The following is a 14,607-nucleotide window of genomic DNA, read 5'->3' as shown; positions in this document are numbered from 1 at the left end:
CAGAGGTGCCGGCTGTGGGTCCTGACGCCCCGCCCCGTCTCCCCCCAGGAAGCAGGTCCTGGGGACCAAGGTGGATGCGGAGCGGGACGGTGTGAAGGTGCCCACCACGCTGGCTGAGTACTGCGTGAAGACCAAGGCCCCGGCCCCCGACGAGGGCTCGGACCTCTTCTACGACGACTACTACGAGGACGGCGAGGCCGAGGCCGAGGCCGACAGCTGCTTCGGGGACGACGAGGACGACTCTGGCACCGAGGAGTCCTGACACCGCGTCCCCGCCAAATAAACGCACAGATTTTACCTCGCCGCTGTGTGGGCTCTGGGCACGGGGAGGCGGCCGCAGCCTGCGCCGGCTCCGGGGTCTGGCTTCCCCCCTCCCGCGTCTGCTCTGGGTTGTCCTCTGCCCCCGAGCAGGGGCGCCACCTGTACTGGGCGCCCCCTGTACTGGGCGCCCAGCACGTGCGCCTGGGGCCGCGGTGGCCTAAGGACCCGGACCGGCCCCGTGTGCAGCCCCGCTAGCTGGAGCCAGAGACCCGGGGTCCCCCGGCTCGCGAGAGGACGGACTCACTTGGCGGCCGCCCCTTCTCTCTGCTTTGGTTTGTTTGGAATCTAAATAAAACGACTTTGCGAGAAGCCAGAGAGGCAGCCTGTCTTTGGCCTCCCCAGAGGACTTCGGGGGCCGGTGGCTGCGGTGCCCGCGTGCGCGGGCCCGGGCCAGGCCTGGCCGCCAGGGGTGCTCTGCCGAGGCTGAGGCGTGCCCCACGGCCCCCAGTCCCCAGCCCTCCTGCAGGTGCCCCCCCCGGCGTCTCCCTGGTGTCACTCGGACCTCTGGCTTCATTTCTGCAGGCCGGATTCGGGGCCGGATGGCGTCACCAGGACGAAGGCCTCGGTGACCCCGGCCTGACCTGTCGCTGCGGCTGGAGCCTGGATGCCCCTGCGCAGGTGGGGGACAGGCGCACCCCGGGCCCCGTCCCACCCACGTGGCCCGTGCGCCTGGGCTCACGCCGCTCGGGGCGCCTGCCGGCCGGCTTCCCCAAAGGGGCCTCACGGTTTTGTTTGTTTTCTAACATGAATGATTTTCCTACATTAAAACGTGGACGGTTTCACTCAGTCGTCGTCATTTCTGGCTTCGCTTACCCCGGCCGGTAGGCGGCGTGGGGCCATCGAGGGGCCACTCTGGGCGGACACACCCCTCGCCGTCCCCAGCCCCGCGGCCTGCGTTCCCGGTGGGTTTGAGCGCCGTCCGGCCTCTGCGGCAGCCACACCTGTGCCCCTCCTTCCCGGCCTCGGTCACTCTGAGCCCTGCTGTGCGCGACCGGCCACCCAGCCAGCCCTCAGAGCGTCCACAGCCGTCCCTGGACCCCTGCGTGGGGCCATGGCGTGTGCCCCTCCGAGCACTGTGCAGACACCGAGTCCAGGCCATCAGCCTCTGCACCTAGAGGTGGCTGCGGCAAGTGTCACCGTGGTGTAAAGTGCTCTCCCTCCCGGGGCTGCATTTTCTGTGAGCCCAGCAAGTGGCTGGCAGTCTTGGGTGTGACAGTGGGAGACCCTGGAGTCAGGACCCAGGACCCCCCCGACCTCCCGCGGCCCCTCTGCCCCTCGCCGGGCTGCTGGGGAGCGCAGCTCCAGGGCCTGGCCGTCCCACGAGCGCCCGCCACGTGGAGGCAAGTCGGCCAACCTCTGTCCCAGTCGGGCTGGGCCCCGGGCCCCGCCTCGAGCTGGTCTCCCTCGGCCGGCCCCTGCCCTCCTCCCACACCGCTGCTGCTGCAGAACGGGCCTCCTGAACTGGGCAACGGCGCTGCCACCATCGTGCTCAGCTTCTGCGGCCTGGAACCGAGCAGCTGCCCCCTTCACCGTCTAGGTGACTTGGACCTTGGGGCCTAGGGCCTCCTGGAGGCGCCCTCACGCTGGGCGCTGGGGTGGGGTGACACTGAGGCCAGACTCGGTGCTCACGCACGGTGGCACAGGCTCCAAGGCGAGGGACCTAGGAGCACGGCCATGTCCGACCAGCCTCAGCAGTCACACGGTGCACGAGGCTGGGGGAGACGGGCCAGAGCCTCCCGTGGCAGCGGTGTCTGAGAATCCGGGTTCCAGTCCCGTCCCGTCCTGGCCAAGGACGAGTGGCTTCCCCTGTCGGAACCTGTCCTAAGCTGCAAAACGGGCCAAAGATCAGAGTTGCCAGTCAGGTCAGGATTTGGGGTGCACAGCGAGTCGTTTCTACTATAAGGAGTTTCCACACAGTTTCTGCAAAAAAAAATTCTGTCTACTCGAAATTCAAATTGAACCAGGCACTCTCTATTTTCAGTTACTAGATCTGACCACCCCGACGCTAATGGAGCCTGGCTCCTGGGACCGTCAGGATTAAACAAGATTGGACCCGTGAACACACTTTATAAATACTCGTTAAACTCGTTGACCCCGCGAAGTATATACCTGCTAAAACGGACTCCTGGTGGTTAACTGTGCCAAATTCATAGCCAGAGCCAGCAGCCATTGCCTGCAGGAGCCTCTCACCCAAGGTGCACGCCAGGGAAAAGCCACAGACTGGGCTGCCAGCCCCCGGCGGCCCCTTATAGGTGAGCTCCTAGGACCAAAATTCAACCTGTCCAACCAGAGCCGCACAGCTATACTCATTTGCATCTTCACTGACCAATTGGAGCGGCTTCATTTTAACTCATCCCTGTGCCTTTGCAACAATCAGACTGTGAGGACTGGGAGCCCTCATTTGCATAGAAGGACCAGTCGGGGACCAGGGATGGGGACTTCTCTCTGTGAGTCGGCCTCCCTGGCCCCCTGGGCACTTTCACTTTCTGCTGGAGGTGTCTTCTCACGCTGGGGCTGAGCAGAGCTGCCTTGCCGTGGCCGAGCTGTGACTCTGGGCCACCTCTCCCAGGCCAGGCTGGCGAGGCTGTACTGCGGCCGTGCTGTATCGTACCTGAGCCGTTCGCACCCCAGAATGGGGGCTTCTGTCGGCACTGGAGCCGCCACAACCGGAGGCTGACAGTCACCCCAGCCTCACACACCCTACTGGGTGGAGACAGAACCCCAGAGCCTCATGTGCCTGATGCCATCGGGCGAGAGAATGAGCAGGAGCTCTCGTCCAGAGCCCCGGCCCCTGGGCCGGCCCATCGGCCCCCTCTTCTTTATCTGTCATGACCCTTTCAGTAGCCGAGGACAAAATGCCCAGCTCAGACTGACTCGAGCGAAAGGAATTACGCCGGTTTCTGTGACTGAAGAAGTGGGGGTTTCAGGCACAGCTGGATCCAGGCACTGGTTCTGTTGGGACTCTATCTCTCCAACCTGCGGTCAGCAGAATAGCAACCCCAAAGGTGTCCATGGCCTTCCAGAGCCCGTGCAAGGTGTTCATGTTCCTTCCCTGGGGAGGGAACAGCCCCTCCCCAGACCCTCTGGGCAACTGGCCCTGCTCACACATGGGGCTCGCCCGATGAGGCCCTCTGACTGCTCTGGCCTCCAGAACTGAGAGGATGTTTGTGTGGCATCAGGCCCTGAATGGTGACTTGTTACAGCGGCAAGCTCAGCTTGCTCCGTGTGGGCCTCCTCAGGTGGGTCCCTGTCACCCTGGGGCCATCCCCAGGCAGACATTCCTCTGAGTCCAGCAGAGACAGAGTGAGGGCTGTTTCTGAAAGGTTCCAGTCACCCCCAGGGCCACCCTGCAGCCAGGGCACAGAACACTGACTGGCAGATCTGGGTCACATGCGGGGAGGTCTGAGGAGTGGGCCTGGAGGGGGAGGCCAGAGCTCCGGGGAGCCCAAGGCAGACCTCGGTGGTCCAGCTGGCACCACACGCAGCTGAGCCTCGGGTTTGTGGGCTCCCCCGCCGTCCCAAACACTTTGGTACCGCCTTCAGTCACAATGACCAGAGGCCAGCAACAGCCGCAGCGTCCGCGACGGGCTAGGGGAGCACGGTGAGGTCCGTACACACACTGGACGGGTACTCAGCCCTGGAAAGGACGGGCACCTGCTCAACGTGGGTGGGCCCTGAGGACACTGTGCTCGGCGACATAAACCAGACACAGAAGGACACGTCCTGTGCGATCCCACTCCCAGGAGGTCCCCAGAGGAGTCAGATTCACAGACACAGGGAGTAGGTGGTGGGTGACGGGCTGGGGCTGGGGAGTGAGTGTGTAACAGGGACAGAGTGTCAGTGTGGGACGATGAGGACGTCCTGGAGGTGGACGCTGGGGACGGCTGCGCGACGTGAGTGTGCCCAAGGCCGCCGCGCTGTGCCCTCACAAATGGTTAGAGCGGTAAAGTTTATGTCGCGTTGCAACGATAAGAAAAATGGGGTGAAGACAACCATCACGTTGAAACCACACCAAAACCCCCCCCCGAGGCCGGGTGTGCTGTGGGGGTTGCACAACAGGGGTGTCAGAGGAGGAGTTTCTGTGGTTTCGCCTGCACAGAGGCAGCACCTTCTAAAAGCACTTTCTGAGACGCTCTGAAGAAACCGGCCACAGCGTGTGCTGCGGGGCACGAGGCTGTGAAAGTCACTTCCCCATAGGAAGGGGCCGGAGAGGCCCAGGCGGCACCCGCTCCGAGTCCCCCAGTGCCATGGAGGTCCCTTTGTCTCTGCTGTGGCTGCTGGTGGCCCCCGGGGTCCTGTGGACAGGTGAGTGGGGACGGAGCCGCGGGCCTGGCACCCAGCGTCCAGGGCGGGTTTCGGAGCAGGAGACGTCGGCCGCTCCGAGGAGCCGAGGCTGGGCAGGGGGACTGGGCCAGAGGGACGGTTACTGCAGGACAGACACCATAGGTGTTTTTCGCTTTGGCATAATCGGATCTTAACAGAGAAGTCACGGGAATCCTACAGATTTTTTCCCAGTTGTCAACATTCTGCCTCAGCTGCCTCGTCGCCTCTCCCCCGTGTGTGTGCAAAACGTAGACACACGTTATTTTTGCCGGGCCACTGGGGACTAAGCTGCAGGGCTCTGCCCCTCAGGCCTGCGGACAAGGGCGTTCCCGTCAACCCCAGCAGGACTCGGTGGCGTCGGGTGCCTATCTAGGCCTCATTCAAAGCTCGCTGGTGTCCCCACGGCGTCCTCTGTGGGGACGAGCCTGGCAGGGAGCACGTGGTCGTCTGCCCCATCTCCCTTTCCCCCTGGGTCCTGTGACGCTGGCATTTGTGACACGCGTGGGCCTGTCTGCTGCGTCCCCGAGACTGGGTTTAGGTTGTGCATTTTCAGCAGGAGCCATGGAGGCTCACGTGCTCTTCCTGGTGCGGTCACCTTGATGACCTGGGGAAGCTGACAGTCATCAGGGAGGATTCACAAAGGTCCCCTGTGGGGCAGATGCGGGCCGTTGGCTCCCAGCAGCACCCGGCCGCAGAGTCCCTACGAACATACGTACAAAACCCCAAGTGCACCACAGGAAACCACACCCCACGAATGAGGCGGCCTGCCCAGGGCCACCCCTGGGGGACACAGCTAGAATCTGAGCCCCTGTTGGCTGCCCCCCCAAACCATATGCGCTTGGCCGGGACTGGCTGCCTGAGAGTGTGCGATGGAAGGAGATGGGGTGGCAGGCACCCCAGATTTCCGGCCAGACCGAGCGAGATGGCTCCGTGACGAATTGGGGACCCAGGGGGATAGGGATCCAACCACCCACCCATCATCTTTTCTCTTTCTTCCTTCCATCCATCATTCATTCACCTCTCATCTACCCATTATCCATCTATCATCTCCCTGTCATCCTTCCATCCACCGCCGACCCCCCATATTTACTGAGCACAGGCCCAGGCTGTCCTGGGGGACCAGTAAGCACGTCCCTGCGTGCCACCGTGTCAGGGAGGGTGAGCGCGAGGAAGGGAACAGAGCAGGGGTGGTGAGGAGGGTATCTCCCAGCAGAAGACTCCTGAGCAGGCACCCAGTGAGGAAGCCAGGCCTGGCAGAGCTGGGTGGGCAGGGAAGGTAAGGCCGCCAGAACGGCCCTGCTGGGGGGATACAGCGCTTCGGGGGGAAGGCAGGGAGGCCTGAGCCGCTGGGAGAGGAGAGTGAGGGGGCCTGGGAAGGAGGCGGGCTCGCTGATGGGAGCCTCCGGGGTCAGGGGGAGTTTGGATGTTTCAGCCATGACTCATGGGAATCACAAAAAGATTTTGACTTGATTTACATTAAAAAGCTTTTGTATCAATCCTTTTTAAACTTAGGATTGGTTTTTATAACAAACTTTACACCGTCTTTACTGAGATAGAATTCACGTGCCATACCATTCACCCTTTTAAAGTGTATAATTCAATGGCTTTCAGGACATTTGGAGTTTTATGCAACCAGCACCTCTGTCTAGTTCCAGAATGTTCCATCACCCCTAAAAGCGGCCCCGATCCCCTCAGCAGTCACCCCCAACCCCCACCCCACTTCCCTGACAACTGCCGACCCACTTCCTGTCTGTGGACGTGCCCGTTCTGGATGTGCCACGTGCGTGGAGCCCCCCCCCATCCCGCGTGGCCCACGTGGGTGGCTCTCACTGGGCGCCAGGTGTTCGGGGTCCGTCCACGCCATGGTGAGTGTCAGCGCCTCCCCCACTTCTCACGGCCCAGCGATCCTCCAGCGCATGGGCGGCCACACGCATGTCCACCATCGGCTGATGGACGTTCAGTGACCTCCACCGAGCGCATGTGTGCGAGCTTTTTGTCTGGAGGTGTGTTTTTACTGCTCAGGGGAGCTGCCGGCTGCTTCCACGGTGGCCGTCTCACTTTACACCCCGCCGGGGGGCGCGGGGCCCCGTTTCTCCACTTGGAGCAGCTCCTCTCACTGCATGGGGGCTGTGCCGTGGTGCCCAGGCGGAAGGAGGGCGGGTCACCTACTGGTGACCAGGACGTGGGGCTGAAGGGCGGGGAGGTCCAGGATGGCCCCACCGTCGACCTGGACGTCTTAGGGCAGTAAACGTGAGGGTCCAGGCCCCAGACTGGGGTGGCAGGGTCAGGGTGGGGGTGGGGCACCCAGCCCTAACCTGGCTCTCTGTCCCTCTCCCCAGGAGGCGACACATTTGAGACCCACATCATTGGGGGGCATGAGGCTGCCCCCTACTCCCGCCCGTACATGGTCTCGCTGCGTAAAGCCGGCTCCCACCTGTGTGGAGGTGTCCTTGTGCACCCACAGTGGGTGTTGACAGCTGCCCACTGTGTGGCCCAGCGGTGAGTGACCCTGCCCTGCCCCCCCGTCACCCCAGGCATCCATGAATCTACCCCACAGTCCCCCATTCTCACCCAGGGGTGGGTCCAGAAAGACTGAAGCGGCCGTGGATCACGGGCGGCCCCCTCCTGCACCCTGTGGTCGCTGAGGCAAGCCTGTGTGACATATGCGACATTAGGCCCGGGGAGGGATTCCCGGGGAGGCTGCACTTGCTATGACAAAGGGCCTTCCAGCTGGATGGAGCTGGGCCTCTCGCGACGCCCAGGGATGGGTCTCCCGCTGTGGCCACAGGTGTGGAGCTGGCCCACAGGGCGGCAGAACCGACTCGGGAAGCCGCCAAGTAGACCTGTGCCAGCTCCACCCAACCTCCAAGTCGGCAGTGACGAAGAGCCGAGACCAGACCCGCTGACTGAACCAAGGGGATCTGTTGGCTCAGGGAACTGAGACGTCTAGTGGGACGTCGGGCTTCAGGCACAGCTTGATCCAGCTGCTCGCACGAGGCGGCCGGAAGCCTGCCTGTCTCTCAGCTCTGCCGCTGTGTCCCTTGGCCGCATTGTCAGGTTCTCACGTGGTGGCCAGGACGGGCCCCCTCAGCTCCTGTGGGAAGAGCTTGTTTCTCTGTAGTTCGGGCAAAGTTCTAAGGCTTGGTCTCGACGGGCCCAGCCTCGCCCACGTGCCAGCCGCGGATTGAACCACCGCGGCATCGCGTAGGCACTGGCTGCGGCGGGAGCCCACCAAGACGAGTCTCAGGCCTGGGGTCTGCATTTCGGACACACGCCCCGCCCCTGGCCAGGACCAAACTGGAGCCTGGGGCAGTCCTGGGAGCAGGCAGTTTCCTGGGGGAGGAGAGTGGGGACAGGATGAGAAGGAGCAGGGCAGGGTCCGGCCTGGAAGACCACAGCTCACACCCTGATCCTGTCACCCGCAGGACCCAGCAGCTGAGGCTGGTGCTGGGGCTCCACACTCTCAGAGACCCCGGCCTCACCTTCCGAGCCAGGGCGGCCATCCTGCACCCCGAGTACAAGCCGGCCCCCCACCTGGAGAACGACCTGGCGCTGCTTCAGGTGCGGGCGGGGGGCGGGGGGCAGGTGACCCCGTGGCCAGGCGGCCCTCCCCGCGGCCCCTCCCACCTGGCCCCTCCTGTCTCCTGTAGCTGGACGGGAAGGTGAGGCGCAGCCGGACCATCCAGGCCCTGGCCTTGCCCCGAGGGCGCCAGGCCGTGGCCGTGGGGGCGCGGTGCAGTGTGGCCGGCTGGGGGCTGACACAGCAAGGCGGCAAGCTGGCCAGAGCGCTGCGGGAGCTGGACGTGCGTGTGCTGGACACCCGGATGTGCAACAACAGTCGCTTCTGGCACGGTGGCATCGCGCCCGGCATGGTCTGCCTGGCGGCCGAGGCCAAGAACCAGGCCCCCTGCAAGGTGAGGCGGGGAGGGCGGGGAGGGTGGCAGCCTTTGGCCAGGGCCGACCCGGCCCCTCGCCCGTTCTCAGACGCAGAGACGGAGGCGCAGAGAGGTTGAGTGACTCGCCCTCAGTCACACAGTCAGGGAGCAGCACACGTTTGAGCTCCAGCACCAAAGATGGTGGTGACACGGACGCGTGCTTGCCGGGGCCCCGGGCGGGATGGGAGTGAAGGGTCCGGCAGGAAGGAAATGGCAGGAGGGAGATGCGGACCAGCGGGGCCGGGGGCAGCCAGCGGGGTCGTCGGGCCCCTCCAGTGGGCAGAGGTGACCTGCTTTCCTCCGGCCGGCAGGGGGACTCGGGCGGGCCCCTGGTGTGCGACAAAGGCCACCTGGCCGGAGTCCTGTCCTTCAGCTCTACATCCTGCACCGACATCTTCAAGCCTCCCGTGGCCACCGCTGTGGCCCCCTACGTGTCCTGGATCAAGAAGACCATCAGGCGCTGGCCTGCCCGCCTCGCGCCGGAAGCTCTAGGATCACCCTGACTGCCTTGCTCCGGGACCCCCACCCCCTGAAGGATTGTGGGGAGGGGCCAAGAGGGGACTGGCCACAGCGCGGGGGATCAATAAACCATGGTGAAAAGACCTAGGAGTCCTGCCTGGACTCCGGCCCCGCCTGGGCCGGGCTGGCTGTGCGAGGAGCTTGCACTTCTGAGGCTGCTGGGGGGAGTCTGGCCTGGGGGGGGCAGGCGCGGTGGGCTTCTCCCAGGAGTGGCTCCAGGGGCCGGCAGGGGGCGGCATCGGCCAGCACTGGGGGCCGGCAGCAGGAGCGTGGAGAAAGAGTGGCAAGGTGTTGGGGGACGGGGCGGGGGTCACTGCGCAGACACCCAGAACCTCCCTCCTATTACTGTGCCAGTGACATCTTCACAGTGCGAGGCAGAGCGCACGCCAGGCGATTCACCCTGTAAAAGCTCACAAAGTTTTTAGTACATTCACAACATTGTGCAACCGCCACCACTCTCTAGTTCCAGAACATTCTCATCACCCCCAAACGGGGCCCTGTCTGTGCCTGTTAGCGTCTCTCCCCGTTCCCTTCCTGAGCCCCTGGCACCCGTGCTTCTGTTGAGACAGGATGCACGTAGCACCCACGTCACCCACTTACAGTGCAGTTGAGTGGCCTGGGCAAATTCACAGACGCACGGCCACCGACACAGTCAACTTGAGGACATCTTCATCACCCCGAAAAGAGCCGCAGCCCTTTGCCTGTCGCTGCCCCCACGCCCGCCCTAAGCCCCAGCCAATGGGCCTCTGTGTCTCTGTCCCCCCGTTTGCAAAGGCAGGACAGTAAGCAGGGTAGGGGGGGGTCCCTCCTCACTCCTTTTGGCCGTATCCGAGGCCCGAGTGGGCCGGGGTCTCTGCCGCCCCAGGCACGTGGCTGGTGTCACATTGGCGAAGTCGCACCTTAAATTCAGCTTTTGCAGTTCTTACCGTACATGAAAAATAAAGAGACAAAAGTTCGCCCTGGGCAAAGACACTGGCGAAGACAGGCCCCCACCCGCCCCATTTCCTCAGGAGGCAACGGTCGCACATCTGACATCTTCGTCCCAAGGTTTTATCAAAAGGAAACGTTGTATCCACAGGGCTGGGGACCTTCCCGGGAACAGGCCCGCCCCTGACCCCCCGGCCCCCACCCCGCACTGCCTCCCTCCCGCTTCCTCTCAGCCAGTTGCTGGCCCTGTTTTTTCTGACTGTCACCTCACGCCTGTGGGTGCCTCTGTGCTGCTCCACCAGCCCCGGCGTGGGGCTCGCCGCAAAAGGCAAGTGTTTTTCTTTCCTCCGATACAAAAAGTGGTCATATTCCCCGAGCACTTAACTAAACCCCAGGCCTCTGCGAAGCTTCGGGATACAAAAGGAGCCCCTTTCCTTCCTCAGTGACTAGACGGAGCCGGAGGAGGGGTACAGACACACAGACGGGCGGGGCGGGAGGGGGGGATGCAGACTCTCTCTCTTTTTCTTTACGTTTCTTCTTTTTTCTTTTTCTGTTTGGTGACTTGCTGGACAGGTCTTATCTATCTGTTTGACTAGACCTCACTTTTTAGAACCGTTTCCGAGTTGCAGATTTGCAGAGGAGTGGCCGGGCAAGCCATGGCCCCACACCCACCCCCGCGGGCATGTGCGTGAGCGAGGGGTACACGCCGCCGTCTCCATCGGCGAACCGAGAGCGAGGCATCGTGATGAACCGAAGTGCACACTTCACTCACACTTTCCTCGGTTCCCACGAATGTCCCTTTTCTGTCCCTGGACCCCATCCGGGACCCCACGTGACATTCAGTCGTCTTATCTCTGTTTTCTCACGACCAGATAACCCACCCCAGGACTGAGGTTTGGGGCGGGGGTTGTGCATTTTTCACGTTTTACTTTCTACCAAGGCATCACCGGTGTGCACAGCACACACTCAGGTCACGTCCGCCTGGAGACATTTGACCAACCCAACCATGACACTGGGACGCGATCAGAAATCCCTGTCTGGGTTCCACCCCATTCCTGGCACAGGCCCCCTCGACCACACAGGTTTGGGTTAGGAGGTGACTTGTGGAAAGCCCCCAGGGACGGAGCTGACAGCCAGGAAGACTCGGGGGTCAGGAGGCTGCAACCGGCCTCCGGGCAGGAAGGGGGTCCACGCAAAGTCGCACCCCGGGTCTGCGGGGACAGACACGCCTGCGCCCGGGACCCCTCTGCACCTCACTCACCCTGTGCACCTCGTCATCTACTGCCCACATGTCCTTCCTCGTGCCCTTTGTAACACGCCGGTGCCTGCGACTCGGCCCTTCCCCGAGCTTGTGAGCTGCTCCAGCAAATCGGTCAAAACCAAGGTGGGGGTCGTGGGGGCCTCCGACTTGCAGCCGGTCGGTGACGACCTGGACTTGACTGGCGCCTGAAGTGGGGGCCATCCACCGAGACCTTGGCTTCTGCACCTTTCCGGTTTCTGTTTTTGCCACGTCTGCCTGCGCGGCCATGTAGCACGGTTGGGGGCCGAGGCCTTTGGAAGTGAGTTCTGGACCCTCCGCCCTGCACTGTCTCGTTGGCCTCCAGTCCCGGGAGGGACCCCCCCCGACACACACCATCGCCCCGTGCGGCCTTCGCCGAGGGCACTGGAAATCCCACCCCGATTCCAATTTCTCCTGCACGTTTCAAAAACCTTTTTACAATCGTGATGAAGTTCTCGGTGAACCGTCGGGGAGGAGAATGGCCCCTCCCCTCCTCTTGAGTGGTCACGGCTGGACTAGGAATAAAGCGATCGGACCGACACAGACCGGGACGGCAGGAGGCCCCGGTCCGCGCAAGGTGCGTGGGGTACGCGTGGCTCCCAGACGCCATGGGGACGGCTCCCCAGCCCTTCACACAGGTGGCCGGGCACTTGGGGGAGCCGGCGGGCCTGCAGATGGCCCTCACCGAAGTGTGGGCTCAGGTGGGCGCCCTGTTCACAGCGGCTCTTCGGCCCTGGCTCTCGGCTCTGGGGGGAAGGGGGGGCTCCATCTCTTGCTGGAGCGGGGCAGAGAGGTCAAGCTTTTCCTCTGGCACGGGCAGTTTCTTGAGTAACTGTAACTCAAAAGGATCAGTGCGCCACGGTGGGACATCTTGGGGCGGCCTGCCCTGGGCACAGACTGTATCCTTCGCCCATTTAAAGTGATTTTAGTGCATTCACAGTGTCGTGCGCCCACCACCTCCATTCAGTTCCAGAACCTTCTGTCACCCCAGAAAGAAACCCCGTCCCCACCAGCAGTCACCCCCACCTTTTCCCCAGCCCCTGACACCCACTCACCCACTTCCTGTCTGTGGACGCGCCTGGTCTGGACTCCCTGTCCCCTGGGCAGGGTCCTGGCATGGCTCCACGTGGACAGAGATCAGTGGAGGCCAGACCAGGGTTTGGAGGGCCGGGGCACTAGGGAGGAGCTTATCTCGCCTTCTCAGCTGTCTGTCCCTGGCCCAGGCAGGTCCCCACCCCACGCCCAGGTGAGTAGGAGGCCTGGTGGGGGGGCTTAAAGGGACAAGACGAGCCATCGGCTGGAAGGAGATGCTGTGCGTCTCCCCTCCAGGCTGGCAGGAAGGTCCAGCCTGAGGACTCAGAGCGCCGCCCCGCTGACCTTCCGAAAATGTCAGAGGGAACAACCCGGCCAGCACCCTCGGCTGAGGGGGTCGTGCTCTGGTCTCTGAAGGTTTCAGGGGACAGATAGCAAGGCGAGTACGACCCTGCCACTGAGTGACGGTCCCCAGGCGGCTGGAACGAAGCAGCACCAACTGGTGGCTCAGAGCAACCTAAATTTCCTCCTGCACCCTGAGGGTAGAACCCACACCCCGCAGTCAGTCAGTCGCAGCCTGGAGATGGGCTGGATTTCAGAGCTCCAGCTTGTTGGAAAAGTGCCCGGGGCAGTCAAGCTGCAGCCTCTCGGGATGGGGGGGATGGGGGAGGATGGGGGCATGCGAGGAGAATGAACCAGCCCTTCTCCCCACCCCCACCCCGTCTCTGAGCTGGCAAATTTCCACAAGAAAAGGGAGAAAGCAAGCAAGCCAAAGCCAACACCCCACGATGGGACGGTGGCTGGCACACTTGAGACAAGGAGGCTGGGAGAGGCCTTTGCCAGGAGGCAGCCAGTGCCACAGGCGAGAAGCCAGGCAGTAACCTGGGCAGGGCAGGACGGGCGACAGGCACAGCAGGGCCAGGGCCGGGGGCAGCTGGCCGGGTGGGGGGTGGGGCTTGGCTTTTACTGGAAGGGGAGGGAAAGGCTCGAGCCTTCTTAACGTGGCTATAACCAGGGAGACCCATCTGCTGTCCGGAGCAAAGCTGGTGGGGAATCCTGTCTGAGGAAGAGGTCCAGGCCCGTCTCAGAGACAGCGCTGGCGCGGGGGCAGGTCCAGGACAGCCAAACAGGGCTCCCCCACCCCCTTCCCGCTGCAGACAGATGGCACCTGCACCAGCCCTCACAGGCGAAGGGGCGAAGGGGCGGCGTGGGAATGCTGAGGGCAGCAAGGAGCAGGGATGGACACGAGGCCAGAGTGACAGGGCCATGGGAGAAATGAAGGGTGCTGGGCAGGCTGCTGTCACCTGGGTCAGAGACGCTGGACGGAATACAGGACGCCCAGTTAGATTTGAGTTTCAGATATACAACTGATCTTTTCGGGGTTTTTTTTTTCCCAGCGTGCGTACATCCAGATACTGCGTGGCATGTACTTATACAAAAAAATGAATGATTTAAGAAAATTTGAAACTCAAGTTTCACTGGGTGTCCTGCGTTTTGATGTGCTAAGTCTGGCCACCCTCGACAGAGTGGTCCTGGAAGCCTTAGGGATCCGGATCCTCTTGCCCTACGGTGGGGCCGGGACTGTGCAGAGCGGGGATCTGGGGACAGGGAGGGGACAGGGCAGGTTTCCAGGGAGGAGACCAGAAAACTGGGTCTTCAGGAGGCCAGCTTCACTTTGCAAACAAAGGCGAAGGCTATTTCCCACGAGATCTGTCCTGAGCCCAGCCCAGAGAGGACAGCGGGTACAGGACTGAGGAAATCCACCCACCCGGGCTGGAGGGCCACCGAAGCCAGCTGGCTGTTTTCCTCCATCATTCTGCACGTAGCTCTCGACTCTGCTCTGTGCAGCCCCGTGGCCTTGTCAAGCCCGATGGCCCCAGGGCTTCGGGCAGTTCTGAGGTGCCCGGGCCCCGAGGGTGGGTGTCCCAGGAGTGGCCTCCTCCCCCACAGTTCCTTTATCAGCAAGTTCTGGTCCCTCTGCTACGTCTTTCCAGCCTTTTCCTTGGCCGTCCACCACAGCTGGGACTCTGCTAGCTATGCCCAGCCTCCTCGCTGGACGCCGCCTCCCCTGCCTGCCGGCTGTTCTCAGACGTACCGCTCACCCCTTCCCACAGCTGCGTCTCCTCATTCCTGTGTCACGGCATACGTCATCGCCTGCAAGCAGCAGCCTGACACCTTACAGAAAGCAGCCCCCCTTACTTACGTGACCCTATTTTTTAATTGAGTTAATTCACCTACCATGCGATGCGCCCACGTTCAGTGAACAACTAA

General features: G+C 62.8%; 2 protein-coding genes across 2 annotated transcripts in view; both read left to right on the top strand.

Moving 5' to 3' along the window:
• CDC34 (cell division cycle 34) overlaps positions 1-1,103 on the top strand; it is a 16,476-nt gene extending 15,373 nt beyond the window's left edge. Inside the window, exon 6 of the mRNA XM_011375242.1 lies at positions 49-1,103. Coding sequence (XP_011373544.1) covers positions 49-262 — 214 coding nt within the window. The 3' untranslated portion in view covers positions 263-1,103. The remainder of the gene's footprint in view (positions 1-48) is intronic.
• A 945-nt stretch (positions 1,104-2,048) lies between these two features.
• Positions 2,049-9,166, top strand: GZMM (granzyme M). The gene is made up of 6 exons (XM_011375221.2): positions 2,049-3,326; positions 3,357-4,626; positions 6,984-7,143; positions 8,070-8,205; positions 8,295-8,558; positions 8,891-9,166. The coding sequence occupies exons 2-6, from the start codon at positions 4,569-4,571 to the stop codon at positions 9,080-9,082; spliced, it is 810 nt and encodes a 269-aa protein (XP_011373523.1). The 5' UTR covers positions 2,049-3,326; positions 3,357-4,568; the 3' UTR covers positions 9,083-9,166.
• Positions 9,167-14,607: the final 5,441 nt, after the last annotated feature.

Source organism: Pteropus vampyrus, unplaced genomic scaffold (genome assembly GCF_000151845.1).
Source record: "Pteropus vampyrus isolate Shadow unplaced genomic scaffold, Pvam_2.0 Scaffold267, whole genome shotgun sequence".
Classification (NCBI taxonomy): domain Eukaryota; kingdom Metazoa; phylum Chordata; class Mammalia; order Chiroptera; family Pteropodidae; genus Pteropus; species Pteropus vampyrus.
Note: the sequence above shows the minus strand (reverse complement) of the source record. Positions and strands in the feature narration are given on the sequence as shown.

Coding starts and splice junctions, on each gene's coding strand:
- GZMM (XM_011375221.2), top strand. CDS start 4,569: ATGGAGGTCCCTTTGTCTCTGCTGTGGCTGCTGGTGGCCCCCGGGGTC. Junction 8,206..8,294: donor ACGACCTGGCGCTGCTTCAG/GTGCGGGCGGGG, acceptor TGTCTCCTGTAG/CTGGACGGGAAGGTGAGGCG. Junction 8,559..8,890: donor AGAACCAGGCCCCCTGCAAG/GTGAGGCGGGGA, acceptor TCCGGCCGGCAG/GGGGACTCGGGCGGGCCCCT.